We start from the raw sequence: 22,043 nt of genomic DNA, 5'->3' as shown, positions 1-22,043 counted from the left end.
GTGCCTGCTTGTGCTATTCAATAGGGTCCTGGTAATTGTAGGGCTGGCCACTGTAGTGCATGCTCTACATTTGTTTAGGTGATTTTGCTGACTGTTGACAATGAAGGCACCTCTTGCTTACTAGTACTTAGACTTATTAGCAGAATTTGACACCATCAGCCGTTTCATCCACCATGCTAAACATCCAGTCAGAAAGAATAGGCATAGATGGGTTGGTCTTAATCTGGTTGCGATCATTCCTGTTGAACAATTCCCACTTCGTAATGCTCGACTCTTTAAGGTCAACAACACACTCTTTGAACTGTGGTGTTCCACAAGGACCGTCCCTATGGAATCTCACGTCTTTAACGTATATATGGAGTCACCAACAGAAAGGCTTACAAGGCTAGAACATATCAATACACCAGTACGGTGACAGTAAGCAGTTGACCTCAGAGTGTCTAATCCTGCAAGTATAGCCAATCTGAAATCATTCTTACAAACATTAAGTGAATGGATGGCTAACTTACCACTGAAGGTGAATCTAACAAGAATAGATTCATCCTTTACTCCAAAAACAATTATCCACCTTAATATAATCAACAGTTTCTAATTTCTGGAGATAAGAAGCTTGTAATATCAGAGACGGGCATGTCCTTTAGGCATTTGTTAGCATCAGTAAATAAACATGGGTAAATCAAGTCACAGTTATGCTAATGAACATTATATTCCATGCTGTAGACTAGAGCGAGTTTCAGAGAACAACTCATTAAACTGATAAAAATATCTACATACCAGCTGCACCTCACAAAGAAAAAAATAAAGACCTCCATTCCACCAGAATACATTACATTTGGTACGCTCCCATATACACAACGGCAATGCCATTTTAGCAGTGTAACCCGAATCCACAATCTCACCCCTAAAAGTTGCCCTGCATGCTGCAGCATGGCTGTAAGAAAATCAGACCATGTGAACTCAATCCTACAGCAACTACACTGCATGTTGTTAAAAATGCATATACATTTCCAGATCATCTTCATAACACACAAAGTTTCCAGGCTACCTGCAAGAAAGACTACAAACCACAGGGAGAATTAAGCTAACAAGAGTTAAAATGATACTGACTCTGGATGCCAAAAGAAGCTTAAGGCCACAAAACAGGCCTTTTCTTTCTTAGCTGCCAGACCATGAAACTGGATCCTTAAATACAAAAGAACCATCCATAATCCTCTTACATTTTGTAAAAATCTAAAAAAAGAACTTTTCATGCTACCTCTACAGTAGTTCTCCCTCCCTTCATGCTCGGGCAAGGTGTGAAGATTGCCACAGAGAGTCAGTCCTAAGTATGAGTTATTGGAAGCTAGTGTTATAAATGTGAATGCAACAAAATGTTACATGTGAAGTGCTCTGTGGCTGAGGCCATAGTCTATAAATACCATAAATGAATAGGTAATAAATACACATGTACATTGTTCTCATGAAACACCTGTCTGGAAGAAATCTGGCACACACTTGAACATGCTAAGATTGATTGCATACATTGCATTGATTCTATAAAAAATCAGTTGGCTCATTGGATATATACTTTTTAGATAGTTCATAATACAGGAAGCACATGGTTGACACGTTGGCAAACCTCTTATCAACAGCCCCTTTCTCAAGTCACAATGGAGACCACTTCGATCTTTTGGGTAAATTACCAGAAAACTTTGAACAAACATCAAACTGCTTTGGATCGGTACTTCTTCAAAATACTGTTTCCTGTGAACAGGAGAATCAGCTCTATGTTATCATAAAAGCATGAAGGGTTCATTTTAATGCATTCCAAGAAGATACCTATGATGGAGAACTGACGTTACAAGTGAGTTAAGATTCTTTATTAAGCGGTAGTGTCCAAAATATAAATATTATTGAGCGCCTCTCTACATTTTCTTCCTTTGCATTCACACTTATTGCTCAATTTTAATTTATTTTCTTCCTCTTCATATGCTCCAGTTGGTACTCATTATAGAAACAATTACTCTAATATATCTTTTCTTGAATAATCCCCTGTTCTCCACCACCTGATTTGTTGCCTGTCTTCTCCGCTCTTGCTTTCTACCTGCATTAATCATTTTTTTTTACTTAGTTTGATTTTCTTTCCTCTTCTAACATGTTTCCCTTTCCCTCTTGGTCTGATATCAAAAGTGCTTCCACTCTTTCCGACCACTATTCTCAGGCTTCTTTTTCTTATGGACATTCATGGGCGTCTCAGGGCAAATGCTCTTGTTTTATCTTAATTGCATTTTTCATTCGAAAGATGGTCTTGTTTCTTCCGTCGACAATTAAACCGGTGTTTAATATCTCACCCTATCCCATTTGGCAGTGCTATAATTCACTTGGCACTCTTTCTCATCCCATAAGACCCACATTCCATAATTTAAAATGGCACATAGGGCAGATGTATCTATAGTGACTGCAGCTGGGAATGCTTCACAGTATTTAACCAGAATATGTTTATTTTAGCCAATTTTCTGGACGCGTCTTGTTTTCTTGGAGAGCTTTTTTCTTTCTCTTCTTCCATTGAATCTCCAAGCACCATTGACTCTGACTTTAAACAACAAATGTTTTTTACTTAAGGGTAGATTTATCACAGAAACCTCCTAAGAGTCACCTTCTTTACTACCTGTCTGAGTTCCAACTTTGTTTCCACCAAACCGTGTAGCACCTTCTTTCCGCCCTTCCCTTTCCATCTTGCAATTCAGGCTGATATTGCTTTTAATCAATTAAACCTATAGCATTGTTGAAGACAACCGACTCGGCGTTTAATGCTGCCAGCTGAGCCTCCTTTGTGCTTACTGCATCCAACTCCAAAGAAACCCCTTTTTATTTGGGAGTTGCCACCCACAATTCTTCCTGCCTTTTGACTGTCATTCGTCTCTCTAGAATTGCTGAGGATTTGAGTAACTAGGCCTCTTCCCTCCCCATTGGGTTTAAGCCAGTGAATAGGGTTTATTAAAGCATCCCTCAAATGAGGACCATTTGAAGTTGAATCAGCAATGGCTGTATCCACTTACCAAAAGCAATGTGCTTAGCCTCATACCGTTCTCCTTCTGATTACTGGATTGCTTTGCACGGCTGCACTGCAATCATGATTTGCCCTTTGCATGCAAGGTTTGGCATGCCACTGTCACACCACTTTGAGGCACAATTTGAGTGCTAACCAATCAGCTTTCAGTATCCGGTGCTGACTGCACCCACCACCTCTCTTCTGTAACACTAGAATGCACCCTTGTTTCTAAGTGAGGAAACACTATCAGGGTGATGAATGGAGACAACCTGCAGCAGTTCTTTCCTATCTTGCCACAGTCCTAATTCAGAAACAGGAAGCTACAACTGTGCACAATTTGAGCCACTGGCATAGCATTTGACATTAAAGGGATTCCCCACAGAATCTGCTCCCGGCTCGACCTGCCACATCTCTCTGCGATGGCACTAACATCTTAACCCTGTATCCTCGGGTAGAGACTGTATAGCACTTTCTCTATTTTCACCCGTTCTCTGCTATCACTAGGCACTGCTGGCTTATTTTTATTGCTTGTAATTTACCATGGAGGGCCATATAGATCCCCTTAGGATAATCAATAATGACTGTGATTGACTCTTCTTGGAGAAAGAGGGTAAATTATTTAAAACCGATGTAGTATGTTTTTTTCTCCCTGCCTATATTGCGTATTGCTGTACTAATAAGAAATTACGGGGTCTTGTAGTTTCTAAGGTATTCTATATTCCTCCTGTGCCTCACATTTGGACCACCCAAATTGTTTAATTGATTTCAAATTTTGAAATATCCTTACCAAATAAGTGTTATATTTTTGGGGGATGTGTTATTTCAGGGCACTTGTTCCTAAATTAACAATAATTGACTTAGACTGAGATATCTGGTAGTAGCACCAACTTGGTCTTACGTCAGAGATCAGCAGCACAATAAACTTTTTGAAAAATGTTCCTTATGGTCAGCTGAGGCTAGCTGTAGTAGTAAAATGCTAAAATATGAATATCACTGCATGATACTGTCCCGTAATAAGATGAAGGTTTCTTCTTCTGCTTAGGTGACCTCTTTACCTGTCTAGAATTGAGCATCTACTACAGATGGAAGGATGTTTTACGACAAGATGTGAACCATAGCCAATTTCTTCTCAACTACAACCAGAAGGATTCCAGTCTCGGCAACATTAGTGCTGTGCACTTCCCAAGCCCATGTCACCTTCCAGATCGGAAGCAGGTTCAGCTCACTATAAAGGTGTTGGAAGCAATGCGAAAGGGTCTGCTTCTTGAGGTGCACAAGGAACAGAAGAAGATATATGCCAAATGGCTGGGTAGCTCAGGCTTTAAGGTGTTCTGGGCACCTGCCAACCATTTAGCAAGATTGGAATCGAGCCCTGATCCTGAATGTCTGCAGAAGGAAGTTGCAACTGAAATCTTCAACTTCAATACATTCTTGAGAGGTAGGAATAGAGAAAAATAACTTTGTGTTCCGTGTATTGGTCAACAGCTCTACAAAGATAGAGTTCCGTGAAGCACTTCCCATTCGTGGCAAAATGTTACCATGAGTTCACACACATACTGCATACAACAAGAATGCGAGTGTTTGTTGCTTATGCCACTTGTTTTTTGTTGCACTATTTTTTCCTGCTAAATGTGTCCTTGTATCAAAAATGTATACAAGGACTCATTACACACGAAACTATAGGGCGAAATGACAGATTTGTTTTTTTAGTAATTGCATCAAATTTTCCCAAAATGTTGCATTACTATTCAAAAGAAAATTACACAAATTACGCACAGCCCTATTTCTGACCTTACCTGAGCTATTGCCAATGAGTCTGAGGCAAATGATAGCTCTGTAGACATAAAACCCAATCTCACCCTTCTCTTAAAGGGAAATGGTTGTCCCCAGGGTTAATCCAAAGTCTAGGTACATAAATGGCCGGGGCTTTGGAAGCAACTTCTGTCCTATCCGTGTGCCAGCACACTGATTCACTGGTCACCTGGGTTCTTGTTCTGGCGAGAATTGTCAATCTTAATGCTGGATAAAACAGGCAGCCTTTCCAGTAGAGTGTACAAATCAGGCAGTCTATCTCTTCTGTTTCCTCTCATGTTAGCTCCTGACCCTTATATGTCATGGTACTGTTTCTCACTAGGAGCCATACCCCTTAACAGCATTGGTGTGCTTTGTATCTAACCAATGTGAAAGCAAGTGTGCCTAGGAGCTATATTAGAGGCCATGTCCAGGGAATGCTGACCTAGCGCTGTGTTCGGCACAAGGAAAGGCATTACCAAGTTGATCTCCATAGTGCAGTGGCTAAACAACCCACAATCTTTGTATGTTCTCTTACAACTGTCTATGTGGCGTGTAGTTGTAAAGTCATGCCAGATTCCCTGACCATAAGCACAAAAAAGAATAAACCACTATAGCACTCAATGCATCCACATAAACATCTGAATTAGGAACAATGCAGCAAAGTTCACCCAATACGGTCTACATCTGGAATTTGAAGATAGACTCAGTTATACCCCATCTTGAACCATTTCATTACAATCCTTAATGACTCACAGATGGGTGATTGTAATGCTGCTGAGACTTCACACATCAGTTTTTGTCACACAAACACAGTCCTCGTGCAGGACTGATCACTGAAATGAGCCAAGCAAGGGGGAGAGTGTGCCTATCTAGTATCCTGATGTTGCACCAGATGGGCACCGTCTCCCTCTGCTTGGCCCTTCTTGGCATCTGCGGCTCCTGTCTGAGAGGTCCGCTTAAGTCTTGTGCATGCTTCATCAATTGTGTGCTGCGTGATGTCCAACCAACCCACAGTGTAGAGGGAGGTAGAAGGCTTTGGTTCTGAACAGAAGTGATTGAACGATTCCTCAGCAACTTGCAGTGGGCACATGCATGATCTGATGCATCATTTCTTGCAGAGTTGGAAGAATACTACCAAGGGAGGGGTAGATCGCCAAACTTCACGATCTATATGTGCTTTGGTCAGCAGTTCACAGTGAAAAAGCCCAAGGAGGAGAAGCTTGTATTGGTGAAGGTGAGTAGAAATGGGTGTTCTTTCCTTTCCGTCATTTAACTTTTTAGTGCTTTTTAATTGAGCAGACTTTAAATTTAGAGCTAAAGTTGGTGTGCGCCTTTGTTACAACACAAGAGTACAAAGTTCGAAACACAGTTTCTCCATTATTCAAGTCAATAAAGAGTCCCAGAGCCATGTCCCAATACCAGTGAGAAGCAAAGCATGCTGCTTCTGAGTCTTCAGTGGCGGGACTTCTTTGTGTTATAGAACCTCAATGATTATTCAAACTACTCAAATGATGCTGACCCCACACATACTATTGTGTAAATTCAAGAAAGGTGCTTGTTCTAGAAATTAGGAGCAGTCATAAAGTGGCCAAGAAATTAGATGCACAGCCAGGATAAATTAGGATCATAACTGTAAGAGACTGTCCTGGCAGGCAGGAAGTGTAGGAGTGAACAAAGAAATTTAAATGTGCTATGGTGAACCTTCCACAACACTAGGGAACTATACCACATAGAGGCACACTTAAGAACTCCTCAAAATATCATTCTTCTAACCCCTATGGAGTGTGGTCTGAGCTAAAAAAAATAATTAGACGAGCAACTATGGTGAATAAAGAGCAAAAATAAAATAAAGAATGCAGCTAAAAGAGTAAGGAATGTAAGATTAAGTAGGAAGTAAGATTAATTAGTTAACGGACACAAAATATTTGAAGAACGATTATGAAGAGAAACAAAAACCATATGTTTAGCTGATTCAATTTCAGTGGGAGTGACTGTTACAAATTAAGAGGATTATTCAGAGTTGGACACGTGATGAAGCACCTTTTTCACCAAACTCATGGCCTCCCTGCCTGATTTAAGGCTGGGCAGTCCTTTTAAATATGCCGATGATGGACTCTACTCGGGCTCCATCACGGACATACTCCTCCAGCAGAGTACAGGCCAGGTTAGCCATTCGACCATCGGCCAAATTTAAAGTGGGAGGTGAGATTACTTGTATTTTCTGCCTGCCATTGCCAGATTAAACCTGACAGCGAGGAGCAGTAAAAATTAAAAAAAACTTACCCCACACCATGGGAAAAAACTCCCACAGTGTGGGGGTCATCAGGTTTACCTTTTTCAAAAACATGAGAGTTTGTTCTTGAAAAAAGAAAAACTATGTAAAGGTTTGACGGACAGACTGTTTGACAGAGCTGTTCATCAAACTTTTACAACACTGACAGAAACGACCATGATGGGGGTTCCTGTTAATGTTTAGAGATGTCCATGGACCAGCAGACATCTTTAGATTTGGAGGATAGAATGTCTCTCAGGGCAATGGAGTGATTTACTCCATGGCCCTAACAGACATACAACCATCCTCCGAGTCTTAAATCAGTCCCTTAGTTATTTGGAAGACAATGTTATCCTTTTAGCAACAGTTACCAGAAAACTACAGGGGTCTGGATACAACTGGCCCACTAAAACGGGATTCCTGTGCATCGCAATTCAAAGTGGTGCAATGTTTAGTACAATATAGATTGCACCCTTCTTTAAATTTCAGCAGGGCGAACCTGCAGGAATATAACAAGGGGAATTTCTAGTATTTACAGGCACATGCAGTAAGCCCCAAAATCTGCATGTTATAACCCAAAGAGCCAGCATAGGTGATAAGTAGTGCATCATTTACAATCTTGAACGCCTCAGTGTTGGATTTTACTGGATGTGATCAATAGTGGCTGTGACACGGGCCACTTGCAGTCAGGCCATAAGTATCACTGTGGAACTTTGACATGGGTCTGGGTCGGGGTAGACTGGGAACCATAGGCAGCTCTGACAACAATTGCTCATGCAATTATTGTGCCTTTCTCTTTCTTGTTTCTATATTCTTCCTCTCTCCATACTCGCTCTCCTCTCCTCACCAGTTTTGAGGGCAACTATAAATTCCAGAGAGTTGGAGAGTCTTTCAAAAGCAGCAGGAACCCTAGTTCCTCAAACATTGGCCTTCAAATGCCCAGACCCTGGGTAAATGCCTAATGGTTTAAATGGCCAATATGACCAGAGCAGAGTTAAAGTAAGACTTACAAATCAGATCCTGTAGTCAGAGAGGGAGTCAGTGTTTGAGCTGAGGTAAATAGTTAACATAGGATTTACTTTTCATGGAGCTGGAACTTCACTAGATGAGTGGTTCTCATAGATTCACCCGACAGGTGCTACACTTAGTCTGACACCCTGGCTGAGCCATCACAGTGAAGAAGCATGAACAAAAATCAAGTTCTAGGCAGAGGAAATGTACCTCTTAACTGCCTTTGCTGGGTGTTCGAACATCTACTTCTTGGCATGTGGCAAGAGTTAGCAGAGTACTCCGCTGTCCATGGAAGCACATCCGAATCATCACTCGCCCTGTTTTGGTATTCAAATACTTTGCTCATCCTGCTTTGGTAGGCTATTCCATCCAGCCTAGCAGGGGAAAATACTCTTCTTCACTCAGGAAAGCAGGCATTCTGCTCATCCCAAAAATTCTACAAAGATTTTCAGCCCAACTTTTTGATATAGCAAATGTATATCCTCATTATTGTAAAGTCCACGTCATAAAGGTACCAATCATAATAATTCTCTAAGTTGGCCTACATCTTATTTAACATCTTATTTAACAACAGTGTAATATCTTCATACCTTTGGTTTGGGACTGTCCATTTTATATAGATAATTTATTCCTTAATTTCAAAATGGATGAAGTCTTGGTTACTGGACAAGAGCGCTCTTCCTTCTTTATTGTTCCCTCTGCCCTTCTGATTCAAAGGTAAGGTCACTGATGTGAAGGACCAATAGCCTCGAGGCAAATGTTTATCTGTAAGGCCTAATAATACAGCTAAACTCTGCAGTAACTTACCAAGACTTTATGCTAAAAATTACTCTCTAAACATTTTATATTCCAAATAGATATCATGTACAATGTTAGATTTATCGCAGATGGTCACTTCAAGATGTGAAAACTCAAAATTTCAAAGATCAATTTCAAAAAATTAACCAAACATTATCGTAGTAGCTTGTAGCTTTTTTGTCCTTATTTTCTTGTGAGTTTATGTTTCGGGACTCTATACTGTCAGTATAGTTGCACATGTCAATAAGATCTCACCAAAAGATCAATGGTAGAGTAGTCATGAGAAATAGATACATTTCTACCCTCACAACTACATGATACATAATTGATTCTATCACATATGTTAAAACAGAAAATTCAGTGATGGTCACAAACATACTATGGCCGGACTGGCCATGCGAGCAAGCAGGCTAAGTCCATTGAGACTGGAGGCCAATTTTAATTCATCTGGTATCAGAGAACAATCACACATAAGCAAACAATAAAATGGTACAGAAGACTTCAGCTCTGCTTCACTGTTTTACATTTTGACTGCTATGCATATAGCACAGGTAGCTTTACCACTTATTTGCTTTGTGCATGGTAATAGCAGCTGCTCTTTAGCCAGCTGCTACTCTACTGGTATCACTATGAGACCAGACTGGCAGTGCAGGAGAGGAGAAGGGTTCTTGGCAGCACAGCTGGGCCAGTCTGCAGTGCCACTGCACAAATTAATGCTACATATTATACCATGAGATCTGGTACCATGGGGCGTGGCTTAACACGCGATGGAAGCAGACGTGCCCGGGTAGAGCTCCCGCTTGAGCCCTCCTGCCCCGGGTCGTTTATCCGCCACAACGCTCCTGTGCCCTGCTCGAGATTGCTGGCGGGCCTGCTACGGAACCTTCTTCGTCTCCTGGCCGACTTTGGCGAGAATCGGCGGTGGAGAACCGCGCCGACCCGACAGGTGGAACTGCGGCGGCTCTGCTGGACGCGCGGCCACGGTCCGCGACTACGCGAACCCGCGGCGTTGCCTGATCCCCTAGGCCTAACTCTGCGGCCTACGGGGGAGTTACTGGAAAGGCGGACGCCACAGCTGGGGGCGTCTGGGGACCCCCCCTCCCTCCTGCGGAACCAACGGAAGGTGGCGACGAGCTGGGGACGCCGCCGAGGACACGCGACCACGCTGCTGACGACGCCCGGACTCGGGGTGAGTCGTGTGCCTGGGGCCCTGGAGACAACCGGGAGGACCCGAGGGGGTGCGGCACCTGATCGTTGCTGCGCGTCGGAGCCAGCCATCGCGCTTCACGTGGACTGAGGAAGACCTGGGCGGGCAGCGGTGGAGGCCCCGGGCCTACGAAGGCGCGCACGACACTTGCCTCTCCCCCCCTCACGCTCTGACCGGGCTGTGGATGCACTGGGACGCCATTTCCTCTCCGAGACTCCTGCAGGCCTTTAGCCGCAAGGGGCGACTTTTGCTCTGGATGACAGCTGCGCTGCAGAACGGCGCGCCGACACACGTTGCCGCCACCCGTGAACCCCGAGGCTACTATAGGAGCGCTGGACTGGGCCTTCTGGCCGCGCACGTGACACGATCCCTACGCCTCGGGCTGATGCGGTGGGCGACCGCGACGTGGGAAAAGAGGAGTGCCACGCAGGTTGGAGGGAGCCGCTGAGCGCCACACCGGCTGCGACCGGACCCATCGCTGGTTGGGACCCCTGGACACATGGCGAAAGCGACACGGCCTGGCTGACTGAAGTGGCGACGCCTGGCGCTGCGCGGCGGTGGGGAAGCACGACGCTCCTCTCCCTTGGAGTGGGGCGGGATCCACGACAGGGGCATCGGCGGCGCGGAGCCGCGTCGCTGCGCAGAAACGGACCCCTGCCCCTCGGCGACGGGGAGGACACCTTGCGCACACCGCCGACTCCATGCCTAGAGGGGCGCGAACTCGCTCCGGACCGGGAGCTGCAGCGAAGAGGGGAAGGCACGAGAAAGCAACACCCGCGATGGACACCGATCACGTAGCGGCGAAACTGGATAGCGTCCTGGCGGCCATGGAGAGGATGGAGGAGTCAATACAGCAGACGCGCACCTCCCTGGAGACCCGCATTGACAGTGTGGCAATCGACTTAACGCACCTCCGAGCCGACCATAAAAAGTTGCAAGCGCGCACCACAACGCTGGAAGGCGCTATGGCGGATATCGAGCCAGCGACGAAGCGGACAGAAACAAAGATGCAAGACCTCCTGAATCGGGTGGAATTGCTAGAGGGACGGGCTGAAGATGCGGAGGGCCGGGCAGGAAGAAACAACATTCGCCTGGTGGGCATCCCGGAGAGATGGGAAGGGGCGAACCCGGTACGCAAGGTTGAGGACTGGCTGCGAGACCTGCTACCGGACAACACACTTTCCCCGCACTTCGTGGTGGAGAGAGCTCACCGCGTGCCCACGAGACCGCCCCCCCCGGGCTCTAATCCTAGACCGTTTCTCCTCCGGGTACTCAACTATAGAGATGCCATACTGCGAGGAGCCAGAACCTTAGGGGAAATCACCATCGACAACGCAACAGTGATGTTCTTCCCAGACTACACGGCGCGAGTACAGAAGCAGAGGCACTCTTTCCTGGCGATAAAACGAAGATTGCGTGAAGCGGCCCTCCAGTACTCGTTACTCTTCCCGGCCAAACTACGAGTGGTGGCGCACGATAAAACACACTTCTTCGCGAGCCCCGAGGAAGCGGAGGCCTGGCTTGATGGCGGGATGCCGGACGCGCCGCGGCAGACGATGGGAGCTGCTGCGGCGGAGAGGGCGAGAGGATCAAGACGACGGCGCCGCCGCAGGACGCCCACGCCGCCGCCGGCCAGAGGGACGGCGAGCCACTCCCCACCGGTGGATCTCGTCCAGCAGGAGCAGCGGGATGCCCTGCGTAGGGTGGCGGAAATCAGCAATTCCCCGGCGTCGACGGCTCGACCGGACGCCAGCCCGACAGTGCACTCAACGGATGACGAGGCGATCTATGGTATCCCGGACACGCAGGACTCTGGGGGACCCCCAGAGGTCACACCACAAACAGCGGACCTTTTCGGCTGAGGAGCCCTGGTGATGAACTGCCACTTGACACGAGGCATCGGCCTACCGGAGTTCCTTTTGGGCCGCCCCCTTGCGCGACTGGACCTGCCTGAGGCCCCCTGCACCTACACCGTTGACATTATGAGGGATCCGCCCACGGAGCTGGACACTGTGAGTACAATTTCTGCTTATGAACACACGGCTCACGCACCCACTTTACAGACATGTAGAGCTGCCTCTTGGTGCTGCGTCACCGGCTTGTTACCACTGACGTCATTCGGAGGGGGACATGCCCATGCCCCCCCTCGGGCGCTCCTGCCCACGCTGGCCTGACGACCGGGCGTACAGCTGCTACGGCCTTGAACAACGGACATTAGACGCCTGCCGGCCAGCAGCGGCATGCACGCACCACCTGGGAAACATGCAGGGCGCTTCCAAGACTGCACTGTTTTAATTACAGTTAAGAGATAAATCACCCACCCCCTGAGACTGTATAGTTCATAAGCTCACTTGAGTATTTGGACGGCGACCCGTTGTGAAGCCGACCTTTTGGTATTCTAAACTTTCTAGTTGCCATGTTCAGGCTTTCTATGTACCCTTTCTTCCCTCTCCCCCTACCCTGCTGGAGATCACGACACTGCACACACATCATCCGCTTTAGCTGCACGGTGGGAGCGGGCTGCTGGACCTGGGGGACCCTTGAGGTGGGGGATGCGCCCTTGGGGAATGGGGGAGACGCACACGCACATGACCGCTATGGCTAACATACAAATATGCACCTGGAATGTCAGGGGGATGCACACACCGGCTAGGCGTTATCATATCTATTCGTACCTAAAGCGGCACAAAGTCAACATAGCACTGCTCCAAGAAACCCATCTGAGCGGGACCGAGGTGCGGGCGCTCCATCGTAGATGGCGAGGGCAACTGTATGCTACGGAATACTCCTCATTCGCCCGCGGAACACTGATATGGGTCCGTCCAGGGACCCCGTGGGAGGCCATTGACACTGTGGTAGATAGTGAGGGCAGATATACGGCTGCGCAGGGCAGGCTAGATGGCCAGTTTATTACACTGATGTCCCTTTACTCCCCAAATGTTGATCAGGGCGGCTTCCTGGCGCGGCTATCAGCGACTATGGTGACTTGGCATGCAACTTCATGGATCATAGGGGGTGACTATAACTGCACCTTAGACATCGCACTGGATCGTTCCTCCCCGCCCCCAGCTAATGCCCCTACCAGGGGAGCCACGAAAGCGTTGTTGGAATGGGCCACGCAGTGGGACTTGCAAGATGTTTGGCGGCAGCGCAACCCAGGGACGAGGACATACTCCTATTACTCTGGCGCCCACGATTTGCATGTTCGCCTCGACCGCTTCATGGCATCTACAGACCTACTGCCTCATGTGACGGACACGCAATACATGGGCCGCACGCACTCGGACCACAACCCACACTTCATGTCCCTGGCCTGGGCCCGCCCACACCCCCCTGTCCCTACATGGCGCCTTCAGCCAGCGCTGCTACTAGATGCGACTTTCCGCGCTGCCCTGCTCGAGCGCACCGCACAATATTTCGAGGACAACACCGGCACGGCAACTGACTCAAGGGTGGAGTGGGACGCCTTCAAGGCAATGATACGAGGCCACTGTCTACACACCCAGGGGCAGATACGACACCAGCTGGAGGGAGACCTGACCAGGCTGGAGTCGGGCTTGCTTGCACGGGAGGGGGAGGCTGTGGATGGGGACGGGGGCCCACTACATGAAGCCTACGCGGAGCATGCGTGCCTTTTGGAGCGACTTCGCAATGTCAATTACGCTGCGCACTCGGCGAGAACTCATCATCTCGGTGACAGACCGGGCAAGCTTTTAGCGTGGCTGATCTCGCGGGACGCCCGCTCTGCCCCGGTGACGACTATACAGGGAGAGGGGGGGGAACTAATGTACACGCAAACTGGCATCCATGACACTTTCACTGTCCACTATAACGCATTGTATCGCTCCCGTCTCACAGTCCCTTACTCTGACATCACTGACTATCTCTCCCCCCTGCCAATGCCGCAGTTGACTATTGCGCAGCAAGACGAACTCGGCGCCCCGCTGGAGGCAGACGAGCTCAGAGAAGCCATCTTTCAACTCTCCAATGGGAAAACCCCAGGCCCGGACGGGCTGCCGGCTGAATTTTACAAGGCTGGCTCGGACATCCTAGTCCCGGAGCTACTGCGAATGTATGCGGCGGCAGCGGAGGGAGCTGCTTTGCCCCCAACGTTGAATGAGGCCACATTGGTCTCTATCCTTAAGCCAGGCAAGGACGGCACGCGAGTAGGCTCTTACCGCCCACTGGCTCTGCTAAACACAGACTATAAAATCCTTGCTTCTGCGTTGGCTAGGAGGCTGGCCCCTCATGTACCTGCTCTGGTGCGCCGGGACCAAAACGGATTCGTCCCCACACGCCACACTTCCTACAACATCCGCCGGCTCTTTCGGGTACAGGAATACGCGACGCAACAGTGGCCAAGAGCGGGATGCCTGATGCTAGACTTGGAGAAAGCCTTCGACTCCGTTGAGTGGCCGTACCTGAGGGCGGTTGCAGAGAAATACCGGCTGGGGGGGGCTATAACGCCATGATTGACCTGCTTTATAGCAGACCGACTGTCCGAGTCCGCACGGGCCGCATCCTCTCTGACGCCATCCGGGTCCGCAGAGGCACCCGCCAGGGCTGCCCGCTGTCGCCGCTGCTGTTCGCGCTGGCAATGGAACCCCTGGCTGCGACGCTTAGGGCGCACGGACTGGAATGGGGAATCCCATTAGCGGATGGACTGCACGCGGTATCTCTATATGCAGACGACCTGCTGCTGTACGTCAGAGACATAACTGCCATCCCCGCCTCCCTCGCTGATGTATTCCGCACCTTTGAGGCGATGTCGGGCCTGAGGGTTAACTGGGCCAAGTCGGGAGCCTATCCCTTTGGCCCAACGACGCCTGAATGCGACGTCCGACTGGGAGGGGACAGATTGCAGTGGCATCCCACCACCTTCCGCTACCTGGGGATTAGAATCTATAGAACCCCGGCAGACGTTTTGGACGGGAATCTCCTCAGAGCGATCGCATCTGTTCGTGCGCAGGTTGGCTACTGGAACACCCTGCCCCTCAATGTGCCTAGCCGGGTGGCACTGACCAAGATGATAGTGCTGCCCCGCCTATTGTACTATTTTGCAAACCTGCCCTTGTATGTACCCGCCAAGCTGTTCCGCGACCTGGAGGCACTGCTGCGCGGCCTCATCTGGAACAAGGGGAGACCGCGTGTAAGGTTGGCCAAATTATACATGCCCACGGACTCCGGGGGCTTAGCGGTCCCCAATATGGAGCTGTACTACTGTTCTGCTCGATTTTCCCGGCCTTCTTGTGAGGAAAAGATGATTAAATGTGACTTCAGTCTCTTACCATTCAAGTCTAAGGGTTAGAGTAGTGAATGGAGCCTATTTACTAGGCACTTCGACATGATTCTGTGCTCTTCCCCATAGATCAGGGCTCGCACACATAGCCTAGGGGATAGATTCGTTAGTATTAGGGATAACCTGTCCTGTAGTGAGGGTATTTCATGGAGCTGTGCTGAATTCAGGCCTGGTAGGCCTCAAACGAGAGAGACTCCATCTTTCTTTCTGCTCCGGCAGCTTGGGATGCTTCTAGGTCAAATGCAATGTTTTAGTTATGAGGTGTTATTCGCTTGGAGAGAACCGGTTCAGGCCGGCCCTTATCGAAGGATTGTATTTTTCTTCATGCCGAAGACACTACATCAGGCCGGCCGGCTGGGAACGTGTCCTTGGTACGGGGAGGTACAAGAATTTGGTGGGCGGCAGGTTACGGGCCGGAATTTTCCATGAGGAAACGCACCTCTATATTAGTGAAAGTCTGAGGCAGTTACATGTTCAGTCCGTAGGCGGCATCTAGCCGTTAGCAGTAAAGCTACTACTTATTCCAGGGAAGACAGACGCCATCTTGAAGGCGGAGAAGAACCGAGAGACAGATGCTTTCCTAACAGAATAGCCAGAGAGGAGAGAGTAGCCGATAAGGAAGAGGTCCCAGTGACTCGGAGAAGGGTGATTCCAGGCGAGCCGAGGCACAGACGAGAAGGGAGCCTAGATGACCACTGAGTGCAGGCTACATACTACTAAGGTGATGTCGACCCTTTCTTATTAGAGTGTACAACTTAATCTTTCACTTTTCTTTGCAGGTTATGTGTTATATCGTAATGCTATGTGATTGTGTATGTAATGAGTAATAAAGTATCCAGTTTGTAGTGAACCAACATGTGCTGCGTGTTCTTGTATAAGAGGGTAGCCTATTCTTCTAGTCAGCTGCGGCTACATGAACAGATGTTAACCCTGATCAGGTAAGTGGTAACTGAATAAGGGAAAGAGGAGCCCCTCGAACCTAAGAACAGGCTATGCTCGAACTGGCAGTCCTTGTGTGATCTGATGAATAGTGAGACTGATTCCCTTTTTGTATGTTATGGTGATCATAGGATGAACTGTCGTATGAGACTGCCGTCTAGGTAGAGAGGTCTGGATTCGTATAGGATCGCGAGGCCGCCACTTGTGATACTGTCGTATGGGCAGAGAGGTCTGGATTCGTAGGGGATCGCGAGGCCGCCACTTGTGATACTGTCGTATGGGCAGAGAGGTCTGGATTCGTAGGGGATCGCGAGGCCGCCGATTGTGCTGAGACTGCCGTCTGGGCAGAGAGGTCTGGGTTCGTATGGGACCGCGAGGCCACCACTTGTGATACTGTCGTATGGGCAGAGAGGTCTGGATTCGTAGGGGATCGCGAGGCCGCCGATTGTGCTGAGACTGTCGTCTGGGTAGAGAGGTCTGGGTTCGTATGGGACCGCGAGGCCGCCACTTGTGATACTGTCGTAAGGGCAGAGAGGTCTGGATCCGTATGGGATCGCGAGGCCGCCGATTGTACTGAGACTGCCGTCTGGGTAGAGAGGTCTGGGTTCATATGGGACCGCGAGGCCGCCACTTGTGATACTGTCGTATGGGCAGAGAGGTCTGGATCCGGATGGGATCGCGAGGCCGCCACTTGTGATACTGTCGTATGGGCAGAGAGGTCTGGATCCGTATGGGATCGCGAGGCCGCCGATTGTGCTGAGACTGCCGTCTGGGTAGAGAGGTCTGGGTTCGTATGGGACCGCGAGGCCGCCACTTGTGATACTGTCGTATGGGCAGAGAGGTCTGGATCCGTATGGGATCGCGAGGCCGCCGATTGTAAGAGGTCTTGGTATGTATAGTAGGAATCCCCTGTCCTTAGGTGGTAGATATATGTGGTTGCAGGATTGTAAATAGGTTCTAGGGAGGGGGTAACGTTCTGGCTGGGTTAGTGAGGCTCTGATGAGCGGGTTCTATCTGATCCGAAAACCCAAGCAGAACATTTGGCGTCACGAACCGTTTACGAAACCTGTGTGCGTTGTGGTTGTATCGTGTATGCTTTCGGTGCGTGCGTTGTTTCGTTTGTATATTATTTCTATATAATTGTTTGTTATTTTCTTTTCTCTTTCTTCTTTTTCTTTTTCTCTTTTTCTTTCTTTTCCGAGATGTTTTCTAGAAAGTCGAAATCTACTTTTAAGTTGCCCGTTGATATTCCCGGCTGGGATTCAACGCCTTATGAAGCCTTAGCCCGTGAGTGGGCTGATTCTACTGGTTTGAGTGAGAATTGGAATTCTTTTTTGGAGCTGGCGGAGCCGGCTAATGTGATTACTTGTTTACAGAAGGCGCCGGTATCTAAGGGTGATGAGCTTCCCGTTTTGGGACGCAGAGGTTGGATTGTTCTGTCTGCGTACAGAATTCTGAATGAGAGGTTGTTGAAGTTACAGAACTTGCATAAGGATTTGGAAGCGAACTTTGTTGAGATTCAGAATGCTCATACTTTGTTGCGGTGTCAAAATAAGTTGCTTGCTGACAAACTTGAGACGTACCAAACTATTGCCGAAAGGGCGGCTGTGCGAATTGCTCGTTATAAATACAAGAATCGGCGTGGTCGGGTTTCGACGCGAAAGGTGCGTCTGGTCGTGGCGAAAGCCGAACTGGATTGGAATCCTGATGAATGGGATGGTAATATCTGGAACTCGAGTGATTCTCCTTCCTCGGGTGAGGAGTCTGCCAAGCGCGAGTCCTCTCGCTCCGGCCGTGATTGTAAGTCTGCTTCTTGCACCTCAGATGGTGCACCCCGTGATTGCGCTCGTCCTTCAAGCGGAGTCGATGCTTCTTACACTGATTGTTCCTCTACGTGTACTGGTCGAGCTCCTTGTGATGCTCATCCCGCGGTCTCGGCGCATCCAGTTTTTCGGCGGAAGGTGCAGCAGGCTCCCGGTGCTCCGAATGGTATTGCTTTAGACTCTTTGGAGGATTTTACTCAACAAGAAATTAGTGATATTTTGCAGCGATTTCGGCAGCGAGCTGGTGAGACCTTACTCACATGGATGGTGCGCCTTTATGAACTGGGCGCTGCTGGCATTATGTTGGATGCTGGCGATTGTTTGAAGTTTTGTTCCTTGAGTTCGGATTCTACTGTACAGGATCATTTTCGTAACTTTAATGCTGGTGGTCAAATTTCTTTGCTTCAATTGGCGACTGAGGGTTGTAATCAAAAATATCCTACTGCGTCTGACTGGCCTATGAATGACAAACCGTGGTATACTTTGCGCGATGCTGCGCAACGCCTCAAAGAGGAGATGATGAAAACGGCAATTTTTCTAAATACTGCCGACAGGTTGCTTGATGGTTTCTTGACATCTTCTGTGCGGAATCGTATTATTCGTTCTTCCCCTGTTGCTTATAAGCAGGTCATGATGACTTTATTGATTAATCAGACTGGTAACATGTTATCTGTGGTGCTGGAATCGGTACGCCAACTCGGTGAGTTGGGTGAGTGGTTTAAACCTGAACGGCAGTCCCGGCCTGACACTCGTACTCCTGGTGACAATAAACTTACTAGACGTGATATGTTTTTTGGTCTTATGGCCGATGGTGTGCGGAAGGAGGACATTGATGGTGAGACTACTTCTCGTTTGTGGGAAATGTTTCGCAAACGTGGCTTGGATCGAAAGGAGGGTGCCCGGCGTGTTCGGACAACTGAGTGTGATCGTGGTTTTTCTGACGGTAGCGGTGATGACGACCGCCGTGGGCGCTCTGATCGTCGTGATGATCGACGTTATGTACGTGATTTGTCCCCCCGTCGTGTGAGAGACAGGGAGAGAGAGGGGGAAAGAGAGAGGGGGAGAGATGATTATGTTAACAGCAGACGTAGAGATGATAGGGATCCATCCCCTGAGTTGAGAAGGAGAGAGGATCGACACATATTGGCCGATCGAAACCCGCAGTACAATGCAGAGAACAGTAATCCATTTCGTAATGGAGATGGATATGAACAGGAGGTATCGATACCTGGGAAACGTGAGAATCTTTATCCTGATTTATCCTGGTACACAGAACACAGTAAAAAGGACTAGGAAATAGGTCAAGCTCCAGTACACAGATGGGCTCACAGAGATAATAGACCCTATGTAGATATTGATATTTATTGGAGACATCGTAATATCCAAAGGGCCCGAGCATTGGTAGATACAGGAGCGGAGGCCACTCTTATTCATGGAAAATCAAAGAAGTTTAAAGGTCAGCCTTTTACAATTACCGGATTAGGTGGAAAGGAAACTCCCGCAGTTCAAACCTTACTTGAAATGAGAATAGGTAGAATTCCTAGAAAAGAATACTCTGTATTAGTGGTGCCACTCTTAGAATTCATAATTGGAATTGATATTTTGAAAGGAATGACTTTGCACTTAGATGATGGATGTTACCAATTTGGAACTAAACATTATATATCGTCCAGGCCTGTACGGGTTGGTCGTTTAAGAATGCCCCCTATAAAAGTTCCCCAGGCGACAAAAGTGGTTCGTCAGAAGCAGTATCGTATTCCAGGTGGTCATGAAGAGATTAGTACCACTATTCAGGAGTTGGTGGATGCAGGAGTTATAACCCCAGTTACTTCTGCTTGGAATAATCCTGTTTGGCCTGTACGTAAGAGTGATAATTCTTGGCGCATGACTGTTTATTATCGAGAATTGAATAGACACACACCCTCTTTGACTGTTGCAGTACCGGATGTTATTACCCTAATTGAAAGAATCCAAAAACATCCAGGTACATGGTATGCGTCCATTGATATTGCTAATGCTTTCTTTTCGATTCCGATTGCCCCTGAGTGTCAGGAACAATTCAGTTTTACGTGGAACGGGCGTCAGATGACGTTTAGAAGTCTTCCCCAGGGCTATGTGCATAGTCCTACGATATGTCACCGGCTGGTGGCAGAGCATCTGGCTGAGGTACCGGTTCATCCGCAAATTCAGACATGTCACTATATTGATGATATTTTGATCCAAGGCGAATCACAAGAGGAACTCCAGACCCAATTGGATAGAGTCATTGAGTGCTTGCGTGAGAAAGGTTGGGAAATCAACCCAGATAAATTACAAGGTCCGTCCCAGGCTGTGAAATTTTTGGGTATTAATTGGCATGAAGGGCACCGAGAAGTGATCCCTCAGGTTAAACAGAAAATTCTTGATTTTGCAGTTCCGAGGAATAGGAAAGAAGCCCAAAGCTTCATTGGTTTATTTGGCTTTTGGCGCCAGCATATTCCTCATTTGAGTCAAATATTGGCCCCTTTGTACCAGGTCACTCGTAAAAAGAATGCATTTGAATGGGGTAAACCACAGCAAGATGCGTTCAGTCTGGCAAAAGAAGCAATTCAGCATGCTCTGGATTTATGGCCTGTATGTGATGGTGATGTGGATTTGAATGTGTCTGTACAAGGCCTTTATGCGAATTGGAGTTTGTGGCAGAAACAAGGCAAGAGTAGAGTACCGTTAGGTTTCTGGACTAAAAAGTTACCTGATGCTGGTGAGCGTTATACACCTTTTGAGAAACAGTTACTTGCATGTTATTGGGCTCTGGTGGATACCGAGCAATTGACTTTGGGACATGATATAGTTTTGCGACCTGAAATTCCTATCATGCAGTGGGTTATGAGTTCGCCGAAAACTCACCGAATTGGACACGCTCAAGAGGCGAGTGTGATTAAATGGAAATGGTATATACAAGACAGGGCACGTGTGGGACAAAAAGGAGTTGCATCTTTGCATGAGCAGGTGGCACGGGCGCCATCAACTGAGACTGAGAGTGAATGTTCCGTACCTTTAGTACAGGAGTCTCCTGTTAAGTGGGGTAAACCTTTTGATGATTTGTCCGCAGAGGACAGAAACCATGTCTGGTTTACGGATGGTTCAGCAAGGTTCATAGGGACGAAACGGCATTGGAAGGCAGTGTCCTATAATCCGATCACACAAAAATTGCTGAGTACAACTGGTGAGGGTAAGAGCAGTCAATTTGCTGAACTCTATGCTGTTTATCAAGTTCTGAAACAAGAGTTACCTGGCACATGTCATATTTTTACCGATTCTTGGTCTACTGCCAATGGACTGGCAGTTTGGTTACCGACCTGGCATTCCCATAGTTGGAAAATCCATTCAAAAGAACTGTGGGGAAAAGAATTATGGCAGGAGATTTGGGAAATGCTCCCACAGAGTACTGTTACAATCTTCCATGTGGATGCTCATACCCCGATAGACTCTCTTGACAAATTCTTTCATAATATTGCAGATGAGAAATCTAAAATTGCTGAGGCAGTGGTGGACACGCAAGATTCTGATATTGCGGGATTGGCGAAATGGGCCCACCAGAAAGCAGGACACTTTGGAGAGAAAGCCACTAGCAGGTGGGCTGCTGATCGAGGAATTTATATTCCCCTAGATTTAATCAAAAATGTTATTCTACATTGTCCCATTTGTCAGCATATCAGGCAGCGCAAAGTGCCCCAAATTGTTAAAGGTCATTTACATCGCGGGAAATTGCCCGCTCAAATTTGGCAGATTGATTACATTGGTCCACTTCCTATGAGTAGGAATTGTCAATATGTTTGCACCATTGTTGATACATACAGTGGCCTGTTGGTGGCCCTTCCCTGTAAGCA

General features: G+C 47.9%; 1 protein-coding gene across 3 annotated transcripts in view; it reads left to right on the top strand.

Annotated features, from left to right (window-relative positions):
* LOC146860859 (interferon regulatory factor 3-like) overlaps positions 1-22,043 on the top strand; it is a 147,383-nt gene that overhangs the window by 106,155 nt on the left and 19,185 nt on the right. For all 3 annotated transcript variants that reach the window (XM_085644836.1, XM_085644837.1, XM_085644835.1), the window contains 2 exons: positions 4,074-4,469; positions 5,944-6,059. In XM_085644836.1, coding sequence (XP_085500962.1) covers positions 4,074-4,469; positions 5,944-6,059 — 512 coding nt within the window. The remainder of the gene's footprint in view (positions 1-4,073; positions 4,470-5,943; positions 6,060-22,043) is intronic.

Source organism: Triturus cristatus, chromosome 3_1 (assembly GCF_964204655.1).
Source record: "Triturus cristatus chromosome 3_1, aTriCri1.1, whole genome shotgun sequence".
Lineage (NCBI taxonomy): Eukaryota > Metazoa > Chordata > Amphibia > Caudata > Salamandridae > Triturus > Triturus cristatus.
Note: the sequence above shows the minus strand (reverse complement) of the source record. Positions and strands in the feature narration are given on the sequence as shown.